This window comes from Uloborus diversus, chromosome 2, assembly GCF_026930045.1.
Source record: "Uloborus diversus isolate 005 chromosome 2, Udiv.v.3.1, whole genome shotgun sequence".
In the NCBI taxonomy this organism is placed as follows: Eukaryota; Metazoa; Arthropoda; class Arachnida; order Araneae; family Uloboridae; genus Uloborus; species Uloborus diversus.
The window spans coordinates 202,582,652-202,610,422 of record NC_072732.1 but is presented as its reverse complement, the minus strand read 5'-3'; the positions used below and the strand labels follow the sequence as shown (position 1 = coordinate 202,610,422).

General features: G+C 32.4%; 1 protein-coding gene across 1 annotated transcript in view; it reads right to left on the bottom strand.

Moving 5' to 3' along the window:
* Nucleotides 1-27,771, bottom strand: part of LOC129216760 (calponin homology domain-containing protein DDB_G0272472-like) — a 110,472-nt gene that overhangs the window by 44,815 nt on the left and 37,886 nt on the right. Inside the window, exons 6-7 of the mRNA XM_054850977.1 lie at nt 27,076-27,113; nt 13,276-13,381 (exon numbers count right to left, since the gene is read on the bottom strand). Of these exons, the coding sequence (XP_054706952.1) occupies nt 13,276-13,381; nt 27,076-27,113 (144 nt within the window). The remainder of the gene's footprint in view (nt 1-13,275; nt 13,382-27,075; nt 27,114-27,771) is intronic.

Genomic DNA, 27,771 nt, shown 5'->3' with positions numbered 1-27,771 from the left:
TCAAGCATATATTCAAATTCCTGTTTAGCTATTTGAAGTTGCGTTGGGTGTAACCGACGCGCCTTAGCTGAAACAGGGGGTCCCTCAGTCGGAATGAAATGAACTGTATTATGTTTCATTACCTTTTGTGAAAGAACATTAAGTTGTGTAATCTCAATATATTTCTTTAACAATTCTTGATATTCAGAATTCCCATAAATTGTTTTCACATTCGGAACCTCGCAAAATATCGATCGACCGCTTGCACTAAATTTAGTCACCGGATCTAAAATACGCCTTTTCTTTAAATCGACTAGCAATTCAAAATGCTGCAAAAAGTCCGCCCCAATTATAGGCTTTGTAACGTCAGCTATGATAAACGGCCATCTCAATCTGCGTCCTAACCCGAAATCTAAATTTAATAACTTAGTACCGTAAGTATCAATCCCAGATCCATTTGCAGCGTACAAAGTGAATTCTTTTTTTCCGCTGTCTAAATTCAAAACGGATTTTGGGTAACAAGAAACATCACTGCCTGTGTCAATTAGATAGCTCGTTTGAGTTAAAATATCAGTGATATACAGTCTGCGACTAAATCCTGTTTTAGTAAAAGTCATAGAAACTTCCGACGATTTTGAAAAATTTGAAAATTTCGCTTCAAAAGCGCATGGTTTTACACATTTGGTAGCTTTGTCTTTAAATTTAAAATGATACCAACATAACCAATTATTCCGCTTTTCAGCATTCAAATTAAATTGTTTACGGCCCTGAGATCGATTTGGAGACCTTGAGCGACTGCGCGTTTTTACAATTTTAGTAAGTTCATCTACTTTCAGTTGCAATTGTTCCAACTGAATTTCAGTACTAGCAGTTTGGTATTTAAAAGTTTGCTTATCAATTGAGTTTACAACCAACCCAGTATATTCGCAAATCTTGTCTGCCATTTCCGCTAACTTTTCTAAATTTTCAGAACTGACCGCTAAAATTGTTTGCACTGGTACCGGTAACCTACGAAGCCAAATATTTTTTAAAAAATCATCATCTACATGACTCGCACTTAATTCTTTCATTTTTCGTAATAACATAGATGGACCTAAGTACCTTAGGACATAGTCACCTAATTCTAAGTCTTCAATTAATGTCTTTACTTTACGACTCTGAGAAAATTTGAACTCCGCTAACAATCTTTGTTTAAGGGCGGTGTATGGTTTTTCTGGCGGCTGACATAAAATATCGGTAGCATGAGACAAAGTTTCTGCATCTAGCGACGCAACCAAATGATCGAATTGCGTTTGTTCAACCGTAACGCCAGCTAACCTAAAACTAGCTTCAAGTTGTACAAAAAATAACTTCGCATTATTAGGCCAAAAATTAGGTACTTTTACAGAAACCCTATTGCAACTTAAGTTTTCAGCACTTACTTCCTTTTGAGTCAAATTTAAATTCTCTTTTGTTTCCATACTAACATGAAACAAATATTTACTGAATTTGTAACATGAACAAGTAATAGCTTAGGTACAATGCTACACTCAAGAACCTCAAAGGACACATGCACAGAAAAGCAAGACAGTTGAAAAAAATTGAAGTTTTTCGTCGAAATAAATTACCTTCCGGCGAATTGCTGCGACACATTCTTTCTTGAAATCATTTCGCTACCAACTGATAACTGCGTGTTCAGGTCACCAATGTAGAGACGGGTAATCCAGTTGTTAAAAGCGAACATTTATTGTAAATTGCAACAAAACACATTACCATTAAAAGAAATAAATATAAATTAATCAGTTCCATCTCGGAATAATCTAACATTTACACAACACATCAATCCAGATACCGCGAGCTAGCCAACTCAGCTGGAGACTTTTAAATAAACTTTGCCAGATTTGCATGCGCTGTTTCTCTGAGTTTAGGCCGTTGCCACAGGTTCAATTCATTTTTCTTTTAAGTTTCAGCTATAAGATATGTAACGAATAAATACCTTTGTGCTGAAAATTAAAATAAGCAATTAACCAACGTTTTGAAGCTCAAAAATTTCAAATTACAGAAGACACGTGTTTCGGTGATACAAGGAACATCCTTTTCAACGCAAAGAAGTGTGGGCTTCTGGATGAAAAGTCATCCGAAAAAGGTCAGCCGTTCACTTTCTTCGGATGACTTTTCATCCAGAAGCTCACACTTTTTTGCATTGAAAAAGGTGTTCCTTATAACAGGAAAAAAAAAACACACGTGTCGGCAGTAATTTGCAATTTTTGTTCTTCAAAACGTTGGTTAATTGATTATAATAAGATATGTGTCTGACTGCTCAAAATTTATGCCTCTTTAATGTAAATCTAAATTAATAGAATGAAAGTAAATCGGATCAACTGATACGGTGAAATTTTCATATTGTGGCTAAAACAAAATACTTTGCCTTGAATTGTGAGTCTAAATAATAAACATAAAATGATACAAAATATCAAACAAAGAACAATAATATTCTGACTTCTTTCAGTCACATTTATTGGTTAGGAATCAGTTATAATAGTGGAATAAAGAGGAGTAAGTAATGACAGTTACTGGAAAGAAATAGGTACGACACACACACAAAATTGGCAAGTCTTATTTTTATGTAATTTTTTGTGCCTTATAAATTCAGGTACTTTACATACAACAAGAAGATTGGTAACTGTAAGTACAGTAAACTCCCGATTATCCACGGAATAGCGTGGCACGGTAACCGCGGATAAGCGAAAACCTCGGATAATCCGAACAATGGGTAAAATACGATACTACTGTAAAAAGCTAAAAAATATGAATAAAACTCAAACATACATTTATGTTATAGATAAAAACATTGCTACATTGCATCTTCTACATTGAATGTAAAAACATATACGCATGTAAAAGCTAAAAACGAACAGCAACACAATCATAAGTTTAAAGAACATTTAATGACCGTAAAAAAATTAATAAAAAAAGTGTGAAAAGACCAGCGGATAATCCGACCGCCGATAATCGGGAGTTTACTGTAGTAGGCTAATTTGTATGTTGTCATCTTCAGAGTTCAGAGGTTGGCGAGCGCGTATGACATTTGGGTATAGGGCAACATTAATTTAATCAATTTTTTATCAAATAATTCTTTTGTTAAAATTTTCTGTTATGAACCATATTTTTTTCAGCTTTGTAGAGCAATAATCTATAACAAATTGCATTATTGTTTCCCGAAGTACGCCCTGATCAGATTTAGGGGAAAATAAACTGGATATTGAAAAATGATTAAACCAACATTTTTGATCCTCAGTTTTACTGTATGAAACTGTACAATGCTCATGATCTGGGCACATCTGGATCTGTCTATAACCTTATTTTGGCCATAGCTATGGGCGCAACTATCAGGTCGTAACTATCAAATACGCAATTTTGTGATCCTATTATGAGTAAACTGTAATATCATATAAGTTACAAGATAATAAAATTAATTCATGCTTAAGTCAATTCTATTTTGAAAGGAAAACCTTTAGAAAGACTAAAAATTTACAAAAGTATTGCTGGTTAATTAGGAAGAGAAAAACTATTAAGAGTAAGCACTAAAAAACCTGTTTTCAGGCTCAGATGAACAAATAATGCATACTGCAAGTAGCTAAATGAAACGTGCACCAGTATCAAAGTAAGCTTAACAAAAACACTCTACATCAAAATATATAAACGTTGGAGAATCTAGAACTTTGAAGTAAGAAATAACAACGTCAGGAAAGCACAAATTGCAGATTACTGCAGACACGTGTTTCGGTTTTACAGGGAACACCCTTTTCAATCCCAAAAGTAATGAGCTTTTGAATGAAAAGGCATCCGACAAAACTTGCTTAAAGCGTATCTCTCAGATACACTGATTTTATTCTAGCACAAAACTCAACTATACATAAATAATACCTCAAACTGTAATCCAAAATGACAAGCCCTCTAGACTCACGAGTTTATGCTGAAGAAATGGCAAAAAAAAATCGTATGTATCTAAGAAAAAAGCACGACCTTTCCTGTTGGTATAGAGGTCACGCCCGCTGGAGGGTTAGACATCAAATTTCACCATTAGCGACATCTGAAGCATAAAAAGGAGCGATTTACCTTTAGTAAAATTATTGAATATTTTGATATTTATGTTCGACACTTTGAAATGTTGAGGTAATACTTCTTACGGAAGCAAGGCAAGGGGAAGGTTTAAGGGGTTAAACCCCTCCCATGAAAGAAAAAAAAAAGGTTAACTGAAGAAGTTGTAAATTCAACTTAAGTTTTCTTTGGTGTAAAGTTTTGTGTTGAGTGCTAGTTTTATGAAAAAAATATGTACACAATTTTTAGTGTTTTTGCAATGCACGGCAAACCGAACAGTTAAAGTTTGATCGAAGGTATATGAAACGAATGAACATTGTGGCCGATTGAGCGGTCAGAGTCTCACTCTTGTTCTTAAAAGGGGAGGGAGTCGTATTAGTTTTTTAAAGTGTATAAAATACCGTAACAATATTAGTAATATAAATTACTCGTGGAACCGCACGGCTTTGCCCGTAATAGAAAAATAAAAAGGTCTTTTGGTTCGCCTGTATATTTACAAATAATGTATGGTGAATTTTCTCGCCAGTTGGCTTGTACCCATCTTACGGTTCCACTTTATGATAATTTCGTATCTCGCCAATTGGCTTGTGCCCATGTTACGGTTCCACGTTATGATAATTTCTAAATAATGTATGGTGAATTTTTTCGCCAATTAGCTTATGCCCATGTTACGGTTCCTCGTTATGATAATTTCGTACTTTACTCGTCCATCTTATGATAAGTTTGTTCTTAAAATTGGAATAGAAAAAGAACCACATCGAATTTTCGAAAAATCGCTTCGAGGTGCGCATCCCCATGCTACAAACTGACTTTGTGCCGAATTTCATGAAAATTGGTCGAACGGTCTAGGCGCTATGTACGTCCACAGAGATCCAAACATCCTCCGGACATAAAGACAGAGAGACTTTCAGCTTTATTAATAACTAGTGGTACCCGAACGGCTTTGCCTGTTATAGAAAAATTAAAAGGTCTTTTGGTTCGCCTGTACATTTACTAATAATGTATGGTGAATTTTCTCGCCAATTGGCTTGTAGCCATGATACGGTTCCACGTTATAATAATTTCGTATCTCACCGATTGGCTTGTGCCCATGTTACGGTTCCACGTTATGATAATTACGTAATTTACTCGACCATCTTATGATAGTTTTGTTCTTAAAATTGGAATAGAAAAAGAACCACATCGAATTTTCAAAAAAGCGCTTCGAGGTGCGCATCCCCATGCTACAAACTGACTTTGTGCCGAATTTCATGAAAATTGGTCGAACGGTCTACGCGCATCACAGAGATCCAGACATCCAGACAGAGAGACTTTCAGCTTTATTATTAGTAAAGATAAAGACTAGTGGTACGCACATGGCTTTGCCCGTAGTAGAAAATTAAAAGGTCTTTTGGTTTACCTGTACATTTACAAAAAATGTATGGTGAATTTCTCCCCAACTGACTTGCCCATGTTACATTTCCACGTTATGATAACTTGGTAATTTACTCGTCCATCTTATGATAATTTTGCTCGGGAAAATGTTCTTAAAATTGGAATAGAAAAACAACAAAATCTAATTTTCGAAAAATCGCTTCGAGGTGCACACCCCCATGCTACAAACTAACTTTGTGCCGAATTTCATGGAAATCGGCCAAACGGTCTAGGCGCTATGCGCGTCACAGAGATCCAGGTATCTAGACATCCTCCAGGCAGAAACTTTCAGCTTTATTATTAGTAAAGATAAAGATAACGCATGGTGATTTTCTCGCCAATTGGCTTGTACCCATGTTACGGTTCCACGTTATGATAATTTCGTAATTTACTCGTCCATCTTATGTTAATTTTGTTCTTAAAATTGGAACAGAAAAAGAACCACATCGATTTTTCGAAAAATCGCTTCGAGGTGCACACCCCCATGCTACAAACTAACTCGGTGCCAAGTTTCATGAAAATCGGCCGAACGTTCTAGCCGCTATGCGCGTCACAGAGATCCTGACAGACAGACAGAAATCCGGACAGAGAGAGATCCTGAGTGACGGAGGGACTTTCAGAGCTTTATTATTAGTAAAGATAAAGAAAACCAAGGGTTCAGTGATGAATTCACCTCAACTCCTTTTCTTTTGTCAACCCTTTGTCCCGCTCGCAGCGGTTCATATATTTTATTAAAATATTATAACTTCAAAGGGTAATTACGAAATTTTTTGCTTAAGATATCACACATAAGTTGATAATTTGGTAAACAGAAAGAAATGTTAATATTTTAAAGTACAGTAAAATCCCTCTAATGCGGAGACTAACGGGACAAATTTTTTTGTCCGCAATAGAGAGGTGTCCGCAGGACAGGGGTTTAATAATGCTATTTGCATTAGAACTGGGGAATTAAAAATTGTGCGTATAAGAGGGGTGTCCGTTAGGAGGGGTTTTACTGCATATTTTTAATGACATATATGAGGCCTCACATGCGGGACAAATTGACCGTTTTCCGTGGAATGACTCATTAGCTACTTTTGCTAGGTACGTGAAACCTGCATAAGTTGACCACTTGCGGTGCCCTACTTTAGTGGCCAACTTAAGCAGGTGGTCAACTTATAGAGGTTGAATTATATGATAAGATCTAATTATGTGCCTAAAAATAGCGGTCAACTTAGACAGGTGGTCAACTTACAAGGGTGGTCAACTTTACAGGTTTCAATGTATTACATTTTAGTTTGAAAAACAGAGGTGCAAAAAGAGGTACTTCTCAGCATGCAACTATAATTTTAATCTCATAATTAAACAACTAAAATTTAAATAAATTTCAATACTATTCAATATTTTAATACACCCAAGAAAGCTCCTAATTCTGTTTGTGACATAACAGTTTTTCCAAAACTATAATTTTAAACCTTCAACACATTCCTTTTTTACGCTGACAAACTGCGCTGTTACACTAATTCTAGGTAATCATAGGTTTCGTTTTTCTTTTAGCTCGCTGATGCGAGTCATCATAAATTCATCAAGGTTTCATCTTCCCGCCAAAAATCGATAGAGCTCCCGAATATTTCCGTGAGGTGCCTCTTCCTGCCATTAAACGCGGCATACATCAGAAAATCCCATAAACTGTTCAAAGGAGAGAAAATAAATGCGCGCAGATTTGCGATACTTTAAAGTCTGGGAAAGTTAGTGTTAAATTACTCTCCTCTAATGATAGTGTCAAGGTAGATTTCCCTTTAAATCATCTGTAGCGCGTTATCATTTCTATTATGAATTTATGTGTATTTATCTTTTGTGCACATAACGTTTCCTATTTTATAAGTTTAATTTGGACACAATTTATTGTCGACGCTCAGTTACAATGTGTGTATTAATCCATTCCCGCAATTTATATTTAAAAAAATTAAAAAAAAAAGTTGGACTTTTGTTAAGGTTTGTTTAGTGACTTATACGTTTCCTAAGTTCAAGTTCATTTTAAGAATTATCGATGACAAATAATTATAAAATAACTAATATATTTTATAAATTATTTAAAATAATATTTTAAATCGACTAATTTTTTAATCGACATGTAGTCGCTTAATATTCGATGTATCGATTTTTATAGATAAAAATAGACTTTTTTCGTCAATTTATAAATTATTTTAAATAGACTAATATCTTTTTTCATGTTATTGAGACAGCAGAATCCTAATTTTAGCAACAAAAAAGTTGATTTTTTAAATAAATATAAATAAAAAAAAAACTTTCTTTCCCCTTAAAAACACTGCAAACTTCAATCTTCTACTTCAGAGCTTCGGAGCCCAAAGGGTTAAACAGTAATTTTATTATTTTATTGTGCTTTAAACTGACGCAAAAGTACAGAAAAAGTCCTCAGGCCTACGATTTTTAGCATATTTACCACAGTATTAAAAACAAGTAACCCTAACTTAAAAGCAAAAAATATTAACCTTAAAAAAATTTAAAAAAAAAAGAGCTCGAGCACAGTTCATTAATTACTAATTTACGATGAAATGTGTTCAAGCTGTTCTTAAATGTCTCTTCTCCTTGATGTAAAACCGCAATAGTTTTGCAGATCGACTGTCCGAGTTTCGAATATCTCCTTAATTAAAATTATCAAACAGAAATTGTTATATACTGTAGTTTAGTACTTCACATAACCAACTGAATATATACTCAATTTGAATTTTCATTATTTTTTTAACTTTTATATCCTATGAAAAAATGCAATAATTGCAAAATTACATGAAAGTTAGTAAGGCTTAACTTTCCCGAGTTAAACACATAGTAAAAAGCAAAAAAAAAAAAAGTTTAAGACAAATCTGTTACTTTCATAAATATAAAAAACAAACTATGGAAGACTTCGTTTTCCCTTTACGACAAAGGGGCCTAATTCCCTTCTAAATAAATTCAGAAGTTAGAAAAAACGTATTCGATAAAGTTTCCAGATTAGCATACTGTTTTCCTTTTACGAGAAATGTTGCATTTCAATTAAAAATAGTTATTTCAGCGAATTAAAAGGAAAATATGAAATAGTTTGGAAGAAAAAAAATGTTATACCTAATATTTAAAAAAATGAAATTGTTACCAAGAAGACTAGACTCGTGTAGTTATGAGTGAAGCTCTTACAGGGATAATAAGTTATGATTGATTGGCATTAAAACTTGCACTCTCGCTCAAACATGACTTCACACTTACTTTCCTTGCGAACATTTATTTCATTTGTGTGTGTGTGTGTGTGTGTTTCAATCGCTTTATTTAACTTTAGGGAAAAATAATCTGATTTTATTTCTTAATGCATAAACTATTAATCAAAACCTTTAAATTCCGAAAACCTTTACATGAAAATAAAACGTAAGAAAAACGACGAAAAATCATTTTTTAATGGTTCATTGCAAACTTTTCAGTTTCATTTGTTTCTATACTTTGGAAAACCAACACCAAATGCCATTTTATCTCTGTTTTTTGTCTAATGTTACATTAGGGTTAGACACATTATTTCATCTTATTTTTACTCGACTTGAATTACGAATAAAATTAGTTGTTTTATTTCTAAATAAAAACATTTCTTGTTGAAAAATGACATCTTTAGGACATTGGTAATTGGGATTACTATAGCTCAATACTAGGATGCTGCTTTGCGCTGGTTGTTTTTGCATTGAAAGGTTTACTATTTCGTAAACAGGTTTTTGTCATAGAATTGGTCAAAATGTGAGTGATTTTAGTTGCTCCAAGGTACAGGTTTATGTGTCATAATTATTGCTTTAAACTGTAAAATTATTTATTATTTTCATTTTACTGTTACCTAACCTTAAAAGTAGATAAATTTTCCTATTTTTGCTTCCTTTTACAAAAATGGCAGTAACTCGACCACACGTGGATAAGTGCCTAAGAACGTATAGACATGCGAAATATGCATTTTGACGATTCCCGAATCGATTATAACGCGTTTTCTCGTGACGTCTGTATGTACTTATGTATGTTCGTATGTATGTAGCATAACTCAAGAACGGTATGTCCAAGAAAATTCAAATTTGGTACTTAAACTCCTAGTGGGATCTAGTTGTGCACCTACCTTTTTGGTTGCATTCGGATGTTCAAAAGGGGGTATTTTACACCTTTTTGGCAGGAAATCATTGTTAAATTCAATGCAAGCTCAAGTGGTGTTGCAATTTGGCAAACACTTGGCAATATATCGCCAAGCTTTTGGTCGCCAAGTTTTGTCGTCAACTTGGCGACAAATTTGGCGTTTTTTTTAAAATCTCGTTTAAATTTTTCCACTATTGGCGATATTTAGAGAGTTAACTATTAAATCACATTAAAATTGCCAATATTGGGAAAATTAATCTGAATGAAACGTTTCTATTTTTGCTTCGTTTCGCAACAAACTTGGAGTGAAAATATGTAAAGTGTTTCTTTGCCTACTCCAAGTCCAAGGCACTATTATCAATAAATTAGCTCGTTTTTCTCCAGAAAATACGTTTAAAATTTCATCAAAAACAGTGCATCTTGATCTACATTATATTCCCTATTTTTCCTCGATTTTCCTCATGAGAACGCCATGAGGAATATTCCATCTTCGAAATGAGAATGGAATGTATTTTTGACACCCCTTCATCCCTCATGCAGGAATCGTAAAGCGCGCCGCCGCATCAGGTGTCAAGCGGGATTATCTCAAATCATCAATCACGGTTCCGTGTTATGAAAGAACGATGAGTTACCGGAAAGACGATAGAGCACGACCCCCTCCCCCCATCGCGGACGAAACTAGTTTTATCAGAGTTTTATGCAAGCGACATAAAAGAAGGTTTTTTACGGAGTGTGTCTACGGATGAAGTAGTAATCCCCAGACAAAATTTTATTATTATTACCAATAACCTATTTTACAGCGATGGAGGGATTTCAAATAAATTGCTGATAAATGTTCCTTTTCTATAATCTAAAAGTTCATGTTTTTACTCCAACTTTATAAAATGTTAGTTGAACTTTTCGTCAGCTTATACTAATGCCTATGCTTTTATTCTTATTATTTAGTTTTTTTTTTCATTCTCAAGTTGCAAAAAAATATACAGCTCTGAACTTTGTGTGAGCAGTAAAAGTACTTATTTTCCTGAGGCTTTAATTTTCGCAACTTTTGCGAGCTAGTCGTGATCGCGAAAATTTAAGCCCCGAGAAATATTCTTCCATTGTAGATTTTTCAACTTTTGGTTCTGTTTATATAAAATTTGCGAAGTTTTCTACTCTTAAAATCTTTGATATCTTCATTTTCGTGAAAATTACGACTCGCTAAAAAAAAAAAAAAATGCGTTTACTACATAATGTTCTACAATTTTGTGTTTTTATTCCAGCGTAATTTTGCTTGAATTGAAATTTTAGTTTTTTTTTAAAATACATATTATCTCTTTTTTAACTGTTATCATTTTGTGTTCATCACTCTCAAATGGTGCTTAAGTAGTGGAATTAGAAATTTTGTTGGTTTAAACTAATACAGAGTTTTCTAAAATTTCACGTTTTTACTCGAACTTAAAACCTCGCTTGACAGCTTTTATTATTTTTTTTACTTGAATTGATTGATTCCATCTTTTACTTGGGATGTTTTTTGCCATTCTTAAACTTGGTTTTAATCTTGCACAAGCTGTGATAAAATGTGTTTTAAGTTCGTGCTTGTACTCCCAATGAAGAGACATTTGCCATTTTTTCATTTCCTTGTATGTCAATAAATTTAATCATCTGTTTATACATGTTTAAAAGCCTTTTCACTTTTATCAGTTGGAGTTTCTCACTCTAAAATAGTCGAGTTGGAATTCTGTGGGTGTAATATTTGGGAGAGTATTGGACCTTGGGACACTGCTAATTTCTATGAATCTATTTTTAGCAGCCATGTTTTTGTAATCTCGATAAGTAACCTTCAACACTAAATGGTCCGATAGTAAAAATCAGTATCAAATGAGTAAAATTGATGATTTTGCGAGCGAAAGAAAACTTCATGACTCAAAAGTAAATATTTTCTTCATTTTTATTTCATTTACTGTCTTTGTAATTGTAAAACTAATCAACTGAATTTTATTTTGTTACAAAAGAGAAGTTCTTTGAATAGTTTGCTTATGAAAAAATAATGATATTGATGATCTAGATTGACCATCAGTTTGGTTTTTCTTAAGTCACGTGGTGATTGTACCTTGGGACAGCCAAACATTTTGTTCCTTGGGGCACGTTCCAAGGTACAGCATACATGGTTCTTAATAATTAAGGTGTGTTTAGGAACATGGAACAATGTTCTAATCTTATGTGGTTTTTTGAACAAATTTAATGTTAGATAATAATTTATTAAATAATCATGATTTAATTCACTACCACAAAAAATATATATTTTTATTTTCTGCTGCAAAATTGGTTCAAGTATATGGCTGTTTTCTGATTCATGAATGTTTTCATAAGGGAAGTATGCTGGGGTATTTTAATGTGACTCTTAGATTTTAAATTTGATTCAAATAATTGACATTACAAATTAAAATATGAAAAGTGTCCCAAGGCACAACACTCTCCCCTAATACAGAATGTTCTAAATAGGTTATGTTTTTATTTTACCTTAGTATAAATGCTTCGATTTTTTTTTTTTTTGTTTAATTAACGAATGTTGTTATTTATCCTCACTTGCGAATTGTACTACAACAAAGTTCTAACTAAAAGAAAGCAAAACTAATGCATATCCTATCGAAATATTTGATGTTCTTTACATTTCATTTCTCAGGGGATACAATTATTCCATCCCATCATCTTTTAAATGCGTTTCTAAAAATAGCTTAAACAACTTAAGCCTTGCCTCCTAGAAATGGGCAGACTGTTTGAATACTTATTATACCAAAAGGAAAATAGAAAAGCTTCGCTATATTTAGAAATATAAATTTCTTTTGAATACATAGAATTGGTTTTTGCTTTTGCATCGTATGTTCATGAATTATTGGTTAGAGAACTCGGACAATATTTGGTAAAGTAAACATTTGTTATTAAAGCTCATTTCAAAAAAAAAAAAAAAATTCTTCTGCTGTTACTACAAAAAGCTGAATCACACATTAATAGAGTTGTTTATCAAATAAGTCGACTTTCGTGGCTTAACATAGGATTCGCAAAGAAAACATTTTCAATTTAAAATTAAACCATTCACAAAAAGTTATGCCCTAAATTAAACATGAAAAATATAAGTTGAGGGTCAACTGATATCCTCTATAATAAGAATGTTAATAATCTAGCTCATTTTTGAGGATAATTGCAGAGGAATACTTATCTCATATTTTACAATGAATGAGGTACTAAGTTTACACGTATTAATATAGTTGTAAACATGTTTTCCATGATAAATCATAGCAAAAATAAATGTTATCAAATTAATAAAAAGTATTCTTTTCTCATCGAAAAGGCAATATGCAGAGTCTTTTTAAGGAGCAAGTACCTTTTCATTATAAAGCGGAAAGGATATTGTTTAAATATTTAATAAAAGTTATTAGATAATAGAAATAATTGATACCTCAAACTGAACTAATGTCATTGTAAAAAGCTAAAGGGCAATATTTATATGACTTCTACTATAATAAATTTAATACATATTAGGTATATACATTTGCAACAAGAATTATATACACTGAATTTTTGAGCTGTGTGGAATTTCTTCTTCCGTGGAAAACTACAGGTATGGTCTTTTTCATAGTACGGTTTTCCAAGTAACTATTTCAGTAATAATACAGACTATAATAGTGTACTTACTTCTTCCATCTGATCCAGGCGTTTTTGGCGTCTTGATTGGAGAAAGCATACCATTCTTCTTTTTCGGAGAAGTGGACTTCTGAGGCTTTTGAGGAGAAGGTGGAGTCTATGAGGGGAAAAAAAGGGAATAATGGAGTATTTTTTTTTCTTATTTTTTCATTTGAACGAAATCATAATAAAGCAACAGATATAATAGAAAAATGCATGCAACAAAGTAAAAAAAAAAACATCAAAGCTTAAAAAAATTTGAAGACAGGTCTTTTGGAGCTGCAGAGAAACTCTTACCTAATGCAAAAAACACAGTGCATGTGAAATTTAAGAAGTCCGAAAAAATAAATAAAAGTTTTTTTGAACCCATATCGACAGTTCTTTTCAAATTTGTATTTTCCTACCATTTTTAACTTTATTACACAATGTATTGTTTTATTTTTTGATTACATTGAAACTTGAAACATGTGAAAGAAAAACGAAGTGTTAGGCAAGAAAGATTTTATGAACACAGCCGCAGAACTCTAAACAGGGTAGTGAAACAAAATCGCAATTCCTTGTTGGTGAACATTTCTCCGAATTTCCAAAGTTCATCAAGGATTAGTGGTCGCAGCCTTAGATTTAAAAACTTGGCATTATTCCACTGTCGTGCAGTCGCTTACAAGCTGAATATCAGTCCACAGAATGCGAAGCATCGATTGCAACGGTGAAGAACAGGCCTTTATTGGACTGTGGACACTTCTGTTTGGAAAACTGCTGTTTGGAGTGAAGAACCTTGATTTACACTCTGGAAAAAAGACGGACGCATTTGGATTCGGCAGATGTCAGGCGAACGTTTTTTTTTCTTTTATTTTTCTTTTTCTTTTTAGTGACTGCATTATGCCGACTTAAGTTTGGCGGTGGCAGTATGATGCAGGGAGTGTTTCTCTTTGTTTGGCCTGGATCTGTTAGTTTCTGTGGTTGTAAATATCAGCTCTGTATGTAAACATTCTGAACAAGACTGCACTCCCATCTCTATGGAAATATTTCGGTTAAGGATCATTTCTCCTCCAGCAGAATAACCGTTACATGAATAAATACATCGATGCTCTTACAGACGTGATTTAATGAAATGGATGCTCAAAAATTGGACTAGCCATCTCAGAGCTTCAAGTTAAGGCCCATAGAACACTTTTCGGACGAATCAGAGCTCAGATTACGTAGCCAGCCAAATCGACCATTCTCACTGCAGACTTATTTCAGCAGTGGTCGACGCCTGGAAGTCAATTGCTATGCCCACCTATCGAAAACTGATGGAAAATCTTCTCAGACGTGTGCAGGACGTCATGGATGCAAAAGAGAAACCAACATCGCGTTGACGTGTCTACGCGATGTTGTACCTCAGGACGCTCTAAGCCCGTACCACTGACTGTTCGGATACTTTTGGTTAGATGGAGTATTGTACCAATGGGAAATAAAATTTGATGGATGGATGTGGAAAATAAATTGAAGGAACAAAATAAGAAGAAATTGTGGATAAATATTGCACAGTTCCTATTTATTTGTTTTAATGTAAGACTTAATAAAAATCCTGTATATTTTTCTGTTAGAATTTTATGATGAAACAATTCAATCAAGTTTTCACATTTTCTTTTAACAGATCCATCCTTTGCATTAAGAGTGATTCACTAGTAAACAACGGCCAAGAGAAGAATAGAATGGACAGACATTCTAAGGAAGGTGTTGGTCCACAAAGGGTGGCGAACTAATGAATAAGATCCATGTTGTTGTTGTTGTTGTTGTATGCCAGCTAGGCTGACAGGTTGGGGTGCGCTGCTTCACTTTTAAAACTGTACCGTAATTTGGTGTGAAGTCCGACTTCTACAGTACACACATGCCATAAGGACCAGTTTATAGGGTTGGCAACCATTCACAGCACAACACATTCATATGAGGAAGGACAAGGACAAGAGAGAGAAAGTACGTCCATGCCCGAGCCAGGATTCGAACGCGGGTCTTCCTGTCGCAGTCAGACTTCTCTGACCATTCGACAAGGAAGGCGACAATAAGATCCATGATTTTTGAAAAAGGTAATTCTGTAAATACTAGCTTATTATTTTTTTTTGTGACAAAATATCTGAATTGTCGAGCTGCATGTTTCTCTCGGCAAACAATCGTAATAAGATACAAAGCAAAGATCATAATTTTGTCGTTTAAATATTAAAAATGAGAAAGTATTTTGCTTATTCAGTATACGAAGTAATAGTCATGTATCTTACATTAGGTTCTTTTGGTGAAGTGCCAAAAATACAAACAGGGACGAATTTAGGGGAAGAGTCATGGGGGTCATGACACCCTCCCCCTAAATCCGTCGTCAATATTAGCCATATACCGTGACTGTAACCGCTCATAATATAATAATTGCATACGAGATGGATGGTTGTATACTATGATGTGAATATTTATTTCAAATATTTTATGATTACAATGTGTTTTCCTCAATCATTTTGATTTATTCATTATTTATTTAGGTTAATATTTGAAACAATACTTTATTTGATTGCTTCCAATATTAATTTTTACAAGTTGTGCCATACTAGGCACCTTCTTTCTTGCCAATTTGATACCTTTTAATGGAAAAAGGAAAATTTAGAACATTTTTTAAAAATTTATTTTAATTTTTTTTTTTGAAACCATAACATGACCACTTGTTTTGCAATCAATAATTTATTTTCAAAACCTTAAAATATCACCCACATTTTTTAAAAATTAAAAAAAATTAGAAAAATTTCAGTTTTTTAAAATCACTAAGGTTTTTGTTTTTTTTTGTTTTTGCACTTATTTGAAAAAAGTAAAAAAGTTTTTTGCTAAGCAGTCACAATAATCATCTCTAAAAATCTGCATTCATTCGCGTATATATGTATTAGAAAATTTTCCATGATTAATTACGTAAAAAATCGCATTTTTTAAAAAAATATGTTTTTAAAGGTATAATATGCTCTAAAAGTAATTATAAAGTGCTTATCCAGTGCACAGTTTTCCTAAATATATTATCCTGACTGCAAAAAGTATTACTTTAAAGCTGTATATTTTATAGAAAAAAATCATTAGAGATTCTAATGACATGAAAACACACAAAAAAAAAAAAAAAAAAAAAATCACTGAGAAAAAGCAATTTAAAGTTTTTCGTTTGCATAAGTGCATATAGCGAGCAAGACCTAGAACCACTCATAGCTTCTTAAATATTTCAACTAAAGCAATGAAACTTTTCCCCTGTGTTTGGAATACTTTGTAGTTTTAAAATAAGCAATAAACTTTTTTTTTGATCGTTTGATCATCTTTGAGGTACTCTCCTCAATTGACGTTTAATTTACTCGGTTTCGATTATACGCGGTTTAAGATTTGACACCTTTATTTTTTTTTACTCGGATGAGTTTCAGTTTTACGCGGAACGCGGCAATTTAAACAGATTAAATTTTCCTCTCTTTTAAAATTCAAAACTCTTAAAGATTGCAGATTACGCGTAATCAATTGCATTTTGGCTTGCTAATAATTGAGCTTGGGCCACTGGAGATATTTTATATGATTGGTTACAGAGCTCTTTCCAGCAGTAAAGTTATTAAACTCCCACAGTTCAGAACTCACTGGAAGAAAAGCTTTTAGGAGTGACAAAGGAGGCCAAATCCAACAACGATACCGACGATGGTGACGCACATACGTTCACATTGAAAAACGTTCACATTGAAAATTTTGAGCCATTTCTAGGCAATAGAAATGATCTTTCTGATTTGTTAGTAAAGGAAGATTCTATCATGGGAATGACGCAAGTGATCATGAATGCGTTAATGCACTGCAAATTATTACAGAGAAAAATTCTTAATGACTGCCAAAAGACTATCATAGCCAGTTCCTCTTTATAAACAGGACACGAAATTAATTTATGTTTTCTTTATGCATGTTGTGCATAAAAGTCGATATAAGTACACATTAAACTTATTATACAATTAGTCGTCTCTAGAATGAAGTATTTTGTTATCTACGGAACCAAACCCCTATTTTAACACTAGTATTTGGTCTCAATTTACGCGGTTTCAATTTACGCGCAATTTTCGTGGAACGTAACCCCCGCTTAAAACGAGGGTCTTCTCTATAGCATTCTCGGTATTGATTCCTCTGAAATATTTTGTGATAAGCCACTTCAAAATATTTCTTGTTTTCTTTAAACAGAAATATAAATATCTTTTATGATGAAAAAACATAATTTTTCAAACAACAGATCCATTACTTCTCTCCAGAAACGCATTAAATCGCATAAGTTGCATGCATAATTGCCCTGATTGTTTGTTTTTAACTTGCTCTCATCTTTACAATTCAACTCTCCTCGGAAGACAGGCGAAGAATTTCAATTGCGATAGTCTGCGTGCGGTCGATTGTTCACACATAAAAGGGGGTTTTGAATTTAATCTTGCGGAGTGCATAGTCTGATTCAATAGAGCTCTTCGGAGAATTCTAATGTCTCTTGAGCATATATGGATACATTGATCTATTCTCGCATAAACATGAGACTTCCATTTATCACAGTCACAAAATAAATAAATAAAAAACCTTTGCAATAAATTCAAAATGTATCAAATAGCAAAATGGGGGGGGGGCAGTGAAATAGCAGAGCAAAATAAAATGGTAAAATATTTATTTTGTTTGCAATGCCACCTATCCAGCAATGTTTTGATCAAGTTATTAAACATATTGATGGTTTCAGTCAAAAAAAAAAAAGATACATCTAAAAATCAAATTACATAATTATTTCAAGAGTTTATTGAAGTGAAATTTTAGGACAGTTTTGTTTATTTCATAATTTATTATATTTTAACCAATTGTCACTTTTTAAATGAAAAAAAAGGACCGTTTTTGATCATAAAAAAAAATAACTGACTAGCAAAGCGGGTGAGTCCTAAATAAAGATTTTCACTTTAGTACAATTATGATAATGTAGATTGAATGTTGGTGAAATTTTAAAAGTAATATATAAAGATATTTTCTAGAAAACGAAGCACGAGTTTTTAAAATTTACGTTTTGAGAAAATCGCGTTTGAAAGTAAAATTGTACTTGCATTAATGCATTCCTTCCCCATAGCCATATTTAAGTTGAGTTACGTTTAATTTACATAGAAACATGGATTTGGTATCGCTTGACAACTCTTGATTTTGAACATATAAAACCGAAAAAATATATTTTCGATGGTTTTATTCGTACCAACTCTCCTTAAATTCAAACATAAATCATGTGTTAAATGAATGAATTACAAACGTTTTAATGCACAAAAATTGCAAATTACAGCAGACACGTGTTTCAGAGTTACAAGAAACCCAATTTTCAATGCAAAGAAGTGTGAGCTTTTGGATAGAATGTCATCCGAGGAAAGACTTTTCATCCAAAGTAATTTTTCATCCAAAAGGGCACACTTCTTTGCATTAAAAAAGGGGTTCCTTGAAACCCCGAAACACGTGTCTGCAGTAATTTGTATTTTTTGTGCATTAAAACGTTGGTAATTCATTCATTCATTTTTTAAACACAAAAGCATTTATTCGTTATAAGTCAGGTGGTCGTTAAGTGGTCATGAAATTTTAGCAAAAATAAAATCGAAAAACAATTAAAACAAAATTAATATAGATGATATAAAATGTTTATAATTACAAACGATATGAGTTTACGTTACAGTACAAATCGAAACTGTACCTAAGCATTTCTCTAATTTTTATTCTATGGCATCTAAGAAAGTATCTTACTATACACAGGACTTTTTCGTCGTTCTTTTCCGTATCTATAGAACCGCAGGTTGCACTTAATCCCCCGGAATTATTTGGCGGTAATCGTAGCCTCTTCTTCCAGCTGAATTTCTTTCCGATAGATAGGGTAAGTATTCTCGAACGAAATCCCAGTGAGCCCTCGGAAAAACGAGACCACATCGCAAACAGATGCATAGGAATTTAACCGCCAGATTAACTGTTAATCATGATCATTACCCTTGGTATTCGGATGGTTTAGTTTCTTTGGATTTTTCAGAAGACAATGCCACAACGCCAGGCAGGTTCGAGCAATTTTTTAATAGAAACGATGATGTCTTTAAACATTTACGAAGGATAAAATAAGCTAAAAGTCTCGTTTAAGAGATAAAAGCAAAGACATTTTAGTAATGGAATCTGATGTTTAAGGTAAATCTGAGAGTTTGTCTTCGTATAATGCATTCTGTTTTATGCTCTAAGATTTATATGTTATTTACTAAGGGAGGGCAGTTTCAATAATTTTACCCTGAAGAATTCAGCAGGTTTTTTCTTGTACGGTAAGTCACTTCGTTTTTTTTTCTTTTTTAAAATTTTTTTATAGACAACCAAAATATTTTTGAAATGATAAACGTGCACATCTGTTGGGATTATTTACTACTTGGGACTATTTATAAAGAAGCAAGTCAAATTATTGTGACCCTTAGTTGGGACTATTTTATTAGCTATATCGGGAACAAGTTTTTAGCTTTGTTATGTAAGTACAGTAAAATCTCGTTTATCTGGCCCCCGTTATCCGGATCTATGGTTATTCTGGAAAAATTTGTAGATTAAAAAAATTGCTACAATATTTATTTTGAACTATGATAGCAAGAATGGAACTATAAGTACCCCAAACATCCGCTTCTTACTTTGATTCAATAATTAACTGCATAGATCGTATAAAAATTCTAGTCTTACAAACATCTTGGCGTAATTTCGGAGCGTCCCTCAGTCCGACACCACTGCCGCTAACTATAAATGATAAAGTGTTTGCGCAAAACGATTACGTATTTTGTTACGTACAGCGGCATTGTCTTCTGCCGTATTAAAGGGGTCAGGGACACATTTTGGAAATATATATATATATATATATATATATATATATATATATATATATATATATATATATATATATATATATATATATATATATATATATATATTAAACAGTTTAGAGTTTTGAAAGTTTTTGCTCCATGGATTCATCATCCATTTAATAAGCAATAACATCAATATTTTTTTTTTAAAAAATTAGTTAAATTAATTTGTTTTAAAAATTGGCTCTTGACATAAAAGAGCTTTCATAAAAAAATCGGGAAAAAGTGCATCATGGAGAAAAACATGTTTAAAATAATTTTAGTTAAATGCATGCAACAAAAATAATTATATATTTTGTTCTAATTAAAATAGAAACAAGATTTAAACGTCCTTCTAAGCAGAAAAAAGAAGGAAAAAAAATTATGTGATAAAAACAAAAGCAAAAACTGAAGATTTTTGGAGTCCCGGACTCCCTTAAAAGGTAAATATACTTATTGAAGGATTTGTTTTTCTTATTACTCAGACTTTCGGTTATCCCGGTTGTCTTTGATCCCAGTCAGTGCGAATAAACGAGATGGTATTGTAATTTAGCAAAACAGGAAAAAATTTTGAATCGTAAATCTGCATGGCTATCGGGGTTATTTTATCAGCTTTACTGTGAGAAGTTTTGTAGCTTTCTTTTGTAACTTAAAACACCACGAATAATTTTATCAGCTTAATCTGTACATTGTCTGGCTTTTTTTTAATTTTATTAAAATTACTTATAGGGATTTTGTAACTTTTGCTTACCTTTAAGTTAAAAGGTAATTTCTAACATGTGTTATTGAGAGTACATATTTTAATGATTTTACTATGAAACGTTGTTATAGTCTATAAGTAATTTTTAATAGCAAGACTGTTTCTAAAAAGAAGTTTCCACATCGTTTCAAAAGTAAATCTCCGCATCTGCTTTCCATTAAACTCAAAAATTATTATGATTAACTTATGCAAATCAATGAGAATTTACACGATAATTATTTCTTGCATTAAGTAAGTTGATATATGAATACAGTAAACATATTAATTAATCTTTACAGTAAACTATACGAAGTAATGTGCTATTTTTTTACAGCATTGCGTTACTGTAATGCATTCGTCTCATTAAAAATTAATGCAATTTTTACCATGAGCACATTTTTATCCAGTCTTTCATTTGAGAAAAGTTATTGTTAATTAAATGTTTCATTAAATGTTAAATTTTTTAATTAAATGTTTCATGTAAAAATAATTTTTACTTTATTTATTATTGGCACTAATTTTTACACTAATTCAGTTTTTGAACTTAAAATTATAATTTTTACGTATTTCAATAATAAAATATGTATGTAAGATAAATGTTGGTTTACTTTTCAGGGATAAAAACAGAAAATAAATGATAAAGAAACTTAAGTTTCACATCTATTTTTCTATTTTAAATTATGAAGTGAAAAAGGGGGCGCTTGAAACGAGCGCGAGTACTGAGACCACTGGTCTATTGTGCTGTCCCCGCTTCGACCACTGGTAGAGCCCAATAACCGAAACAAATTTCAGCAGTTGCCTCACCGATATTCTAGGCAGTTCCCAGGGATCTACATAGTAGTATCCAAAGTGCTCAAATCTTTGCGCAGAGTAGAAGTCACATTCACATAGCACATGAATTAAGCTTTCATCAGTCATATGGCATCCTCTACACGAAGGGTTGTTAAGATGCCTATTAAGAGAGCAGTGTCCAGTTAGCAACCCAACAGACTTTCTGATCTCATTCCTACTCAAAGTAAGCAGTTCCCTGGGTCTAAATCAGATAGGCTGCCAGTTGAGAGTACACATAGGATAGGTCTAAAGTATACATAGGATTGTTACGTTTAAACATTTTATCATGTGAAATTCAGCTGCAGTGGTATCGGGCAGACGATCCAACTACGTAATGTTGTTCATCATGTTACCATAATTTATTTGATCGATCTATTCAGGATTTGTACATTTGATTTAAAAAAAATTGTTTGATAGGCTTATAGTTCACTACCATGATTTAAAATATTATTTATGAGAATATGAAACTTTTTTTAAAACTCTAAAAGTTTGATCTGGATAAACAGGAGCCGGACAAATGAAGTTCTACTGAAATAACTTTTAAAAACTTTACTACTCATGGCACTATTCTGTTTGATATGTGTCACTTGGTTCGCCTACCTCGATAAAAGTTGAAAAATAACGTTTATATCGTTGCCATATTTGCTCCTTTTTTCTCTAATTTTCTACTTTAATGCAACTTTTAATGCTTATTTATGTGGCGATACATTTATTTAACTGATAATTTTACATGTTAAGGAAATATTTATTGTTGGTCTGGAGAATTATTTTAATTGGAATTTTTATGTTGTTTAATAGCTTGTTCATTAATTACTTTTTTCAGCAAATGTTTTTACATTTGATGACTTACATTTATGATTTAACGGATTATTTTTCATTTTATTGAAACTTTTAACCTTGTTTTAAGTCTTATTATCTTTAAAAAAAACCTTTGAAAATGACGAAATAATGTATTGTATCCTCAAATAGGTAGTTTCTATATAACTGACTAAACAGTAAGTATAAAGCACTGTAAAAAAAATGTATAACCTTATTCCGTAAAAGCGGTGGCTCCATAGCAATGGAGTAACTTAACTGATAAAACTGGTGTAACGTTACGCATCGCTTATAAAGTTACACCAGTTTTATCAGTTAAGTTACTGCATTGTTATGGTGGAAGCTAGCCGTCCAAATAAAGTTACAAAAAGTGCAGAATGCTGCCACCATATTTACAGAGTAAGGTTACACAACTCTTTTACAGTGTGAAAAAATTATTTCCAGGATTAAAAATGCGAAATGACGTACCTATAAGAATGAGTTTTTTTTTCCAGTAATTTTTATTACTAGAGTAAAAATTGAATGGTTTTCAACTATCTGAATCATTTTATTATATGCTGCTTTTATTAAGAGAACCTTTTATATATTCTTAATAATACCACTGATAAAAATCTCTTTAAAATTGAAATTGAATTGCAATATCAAAAGGATACTTATAAATTTCATCAATATTCAGCTTTCTGCTCCATTTGAGCCATGAATTTCGTCGAACTTACCAAGCTACCAATAAATAAGCTTCCTTCGAAGAAAAGATACAACCTATTTTTAGATTACCCTAAGCAACCGAAATGTCTGTCTACTCAACGTAAACAGACGTCGAAGCACTTAAGATCTGGATCATGAGTTAATCACAAACTACCAAGTCAAATCGAGGAATATATTGCTCGGGTTTCATTAAACGGATGGTGCTTTTGATAAAATACTTGTTTCGAGTCAACAGTTGTTGTTGACGGTGAAGAGTTTGTTAATCAGAGAAGATTAAAGAACCGATTCGACGGAAATCGGCAATGAAAGTGATTAAGTGGACCTTGATGTCACTCTCTCAGAGTAGATAGATAAATTGGTTTCGATGTTTAATAAATAGGAATATGTACTTCCAGGGCAAATGATTACGTTGATGTTTTTTAAAGAATTTCTGACATTAATGGCCTTTCTTTTTAAAACTGTTGATTTAGGAAATGCTGAGCTTTTTTTTTTTTAAATTTCAATATTCTTTCTTTCCAGGTAACGAAAAAAATAACATAAATTATGAGGGAAAATTTGAATACTACCAGATCACACTAAGAATTTTTTTTAAAACATTGTATAGAAACCATTCGTACTTTTTTGGCTATTTTTTGTTTTGGTTATTTAGTATGGAAATTTTATTTTGGGAAATTTTTGACATAACTCATTTGTGTAGTCTGTAGTCTTTTCCTATTTTCCCACTCGCAGAATAACATTACTGGAAATTTTAGCTTGCCGGTTTAAAAACAAAATATCGGCAAGAATACTACCAGATCACACTAAGAATTTTTTTTAAAACATTGTATAGAAACCATTCGTACTTTATTTGGCTATTTTTTGTTTTGGTTATTTAGTATGGAAATTTTATTTTGGGAAATTTTTGACATAACTCATTTGTGTAGTCTGTAGTCTTTTCCTATTTTCCCACTCGCAGAATAACATTACTGGAAATTTTAGCTTGCCGGTTTAAAAACAAAATATCGGCAAGAATTGACATAAGTATAATGCCGATTAAGGGAATGAATTTGACGTGATTTTTATATTGACTTGCTTTACGATTTGCATGAGCACTATTTCGTTTTCAAAAACTATTTTCACTTAGAAATAAACACTTGAAATTATGTGGTGTGTAAAAAGTTGTGATACCACATTATTTCAAGTATATGGTATCACTACTGAAAGTAATGTGATATCATTATTTATACTGCACGATACGGCAGCAGCAAATTATATTTAAATAAAATTATAAAGCTAGATCGTTTAGTTTTGGGAGAACGTTTTGTTATTGCAATTATCCTTACTGGGTTAGCTGTGGTGCCAAACTCCAATCGCATGCTGCCGAGTTTAAGATCGCAAATGACCAAAAAACTCGAAGTGTTGTTATTTTTATTTCGAGGTGGAATGGGGGGGGGGTCAAAGAGTTATAACAAAAGTTCTTTAAAAACAAAAGGAAAGCTTCTCACTCAAATCTTACTACACGAGTTTTCTCACATGTAAAAAAAATAGTACCACCACTAAATTAATTCAGTCGTTAAAAATCGTTAAAATGTAAAGTAACCCACCAATTAGCTATATCAAGTCATTAAAAAATATTTAAAGTGCCATTAAGATAGGTGTACCGTAAAACGGGTTTCAGTACAAGAGAAGTATAGATGCGGAGAAAACAACCAAGGTCACTTCCTCAGCAACAACGCAGCTTATGAGCAGGGTTTCCAGATTCGGTTAGTGTTAGTCGTTTTGGTTTTTTTTTTTTTTTTTTTTTTTTTTTTTTTTTGTCATATTTGCCTAAAAAAATACAAAAGCAGCCAAACTGATCTAGATTTTGTTTATATCAATCTTAACATTAAAAGCTTAATGCTAAGAAATGAAAAAAATGTTGAACAGAAAATTTTAAAAGAATATTAAGGCAATTGATCCAATAAACTGTTTCTCAGGAATTTTTAGCAAATTTAGGTAACCTTACCTGTTGGAATTAAGGAAAGGTTCAAAGTTAATTCTCATTCCAAAGATATTTTTACTTGAATATACTTAAAAGCAATTTTTCGGCTTGTTATTGTACTTTGTTTTTGCAGAAAAATTATCATGAAAGTGAGTACTAGGTGCCATTTGGATGGGTTAGCTTTCGTCGGGCTTGTTATTGTACTTTGTTTTTGCAGACAAAGTATCATGAAAGTGAGTACTAGGTGCCATTTGGATGGGTTTGCTTTCGTCGGGCTTGTTATTGTACTTTGTTTTTGCAGACAAAGTATCATGAAAGTGAGTACTAGGTGCCATTTGGATGGGTTAGCTTTCGTCGGGCTTGTTATTGTACTTTGTTTTTGCAGACAAATTATCATGAAAGTGAGTACTAGGTGCCATTTGGATGGGTTTGGTTTTGCCGGATACTATACCGCAAAGCGGATTTAATTGTGGACTTGAAATAAGTAATTGAATTGCATATCATTTTATATTCTGAAAAAAATGAATTTTTTAAAATGTATGTTTGAGGCAAATTCGTGAGCTCCAAGAGAATTAATATGACATGCAGTTTTTAGCTATAGTTGGTCAATTAAGGGGAATAGGGCCATTATAGACTCCTCTGGGATACACTATTGTTAAAAATAAACTTATGCTACCTTTGTATTAACTACTAACTTGTATAAAGGTATGTTGGTTTCAAATGGGAAAGCTTTTACTGACGGGAAGAAAGTAATTCTTACTCTTATGGGAAACAATGATTGGCGACTACTGTTGGTTCATACAGAAAGAACTTCCTGAACGATAATGTACCTGATTTAACAGAATGAAATGTGGAAGTGAGAAGCAAAGGGATGTAAGTGGACATTTTCAAGTTTTGAGTAAAACGCGTTTAAAGTTCCGACGCTTGGTAGAAGTTCATTGAAAAGTTTTCTAAATCATTCTGTGTAGCAGAACATACCAGGGTTATTAGTACTATCTCTTGCCCCAAGACAGAGGAGAGGATCAACTACCATTTGTACTGGTCATCTCCAAATTTTCAATATAGCCACTTAACATTCCTTTGCTATTCACTGCCTCAAATGTGTTGGGCTATGAAAAATGCATTCGAATACACTGTAAGCAAAAAAAAAAAAAAAAAAATGTATAATCACTAGAACTGGTGTTGTAATAATTCACAAATACATATTCTCAGTGTGATGAATTTAAGAAAAAAAGATTTTTTTTACTGTCATTTTCGTGTACCCATATCTAACCAAAATATTGACTTTACATTTAAAAAAAATTAGGAGTCAAATTTTTGTACAACAGTTATTTAAATAGATTTAGAAAAATATTCATTCACTTAAGTATAAAATTAATAAATCTTGCACAAAAAACATAGGAAATGTCTTTCATGCTAATTTTAGCATGATTATATTTGAATATTTTCAAGTTATTTAGAAGGGAAGGCAGTTTTTCTGCGTTTGGATAATTTTTGGCAATTTTCATGATGCAATTTGGTTTTTTCTTTAATTTTCTGGCAACCCTGCATATGACACGAGCATTCGAGCATCCCTCGACAAAGGAAACATATTTTAAAATTTATGATGAAAATTTTAATTTTAAATAAAATTTACAAATATATATTTATTCCAACTCTTGGTGGCGGTTTCAGTATCAAGAGTGGTGGAATCTAGGTTACTTGCGAAAGAAAAGTTAAAAAAAGCAAACAAAACATATTATGCAGATGAATAATACTCATGTCTTTGCCAAGATTTGAATCCAGTCTCTCAGTGCGGAATAGAATATTATGAAGATCAGTATACCACAAAGTAAGAATATAGATAGTTCTAAATAAGCAAGAAAAACATTTTTAAAGCTTACCTTCAATGGCTTCGGAGGTGAAGAAATAGGTGAAACACCTGAAATAATAAACATTCTTCAGTATTTAAGGAAAAATAATAACTTTTTATGCTCCAATTTTATCATAAACTTAATACCATAATAATATCATAATACTATAATAATATCATAAACTTAAAAGTTTATGCGAGAATCATAACTAAGTGTCAAAAAAAAAAAAAAAAATACAGTGAATTTTGTTTTTGTCAGTCAATTTAAATATACGCTGGGAATGTAACACCCTTTCATGCATATAATAATTTAATGCCGGGAAAAAACTTTCGACAACGAGAAAGTTGTTTAAAGCCATCTTCCATTTTGCCTAGTAAATAATCATTTTTACTGATAATAAAGCTGAAAGTCTGTCTGAATGTCTGGGTCTCTGTGAAGCGCATAGCGCGTAGACCGTTCGGCCGATTTTCATGAAATTAGGCGCAAAGTTAATTGTATCATGGGGGTGTGCATCTTGAAGCGATTTTTCAAAAAATCGATTTTGTTATTTTTTTATTCCAATTTTAAGAAAATTTTTCCGAGCGAATTATCACAACGTGAAAGAGTAAATTACCAAGTTATCATAACGTGGAACCGTTACGTGGGCAAGCAAATGAATATAGCGAATTGGCGAGAAATTCATCATACATTATTTGTAAATATACAGGCGAAACAAATGACCTTTTA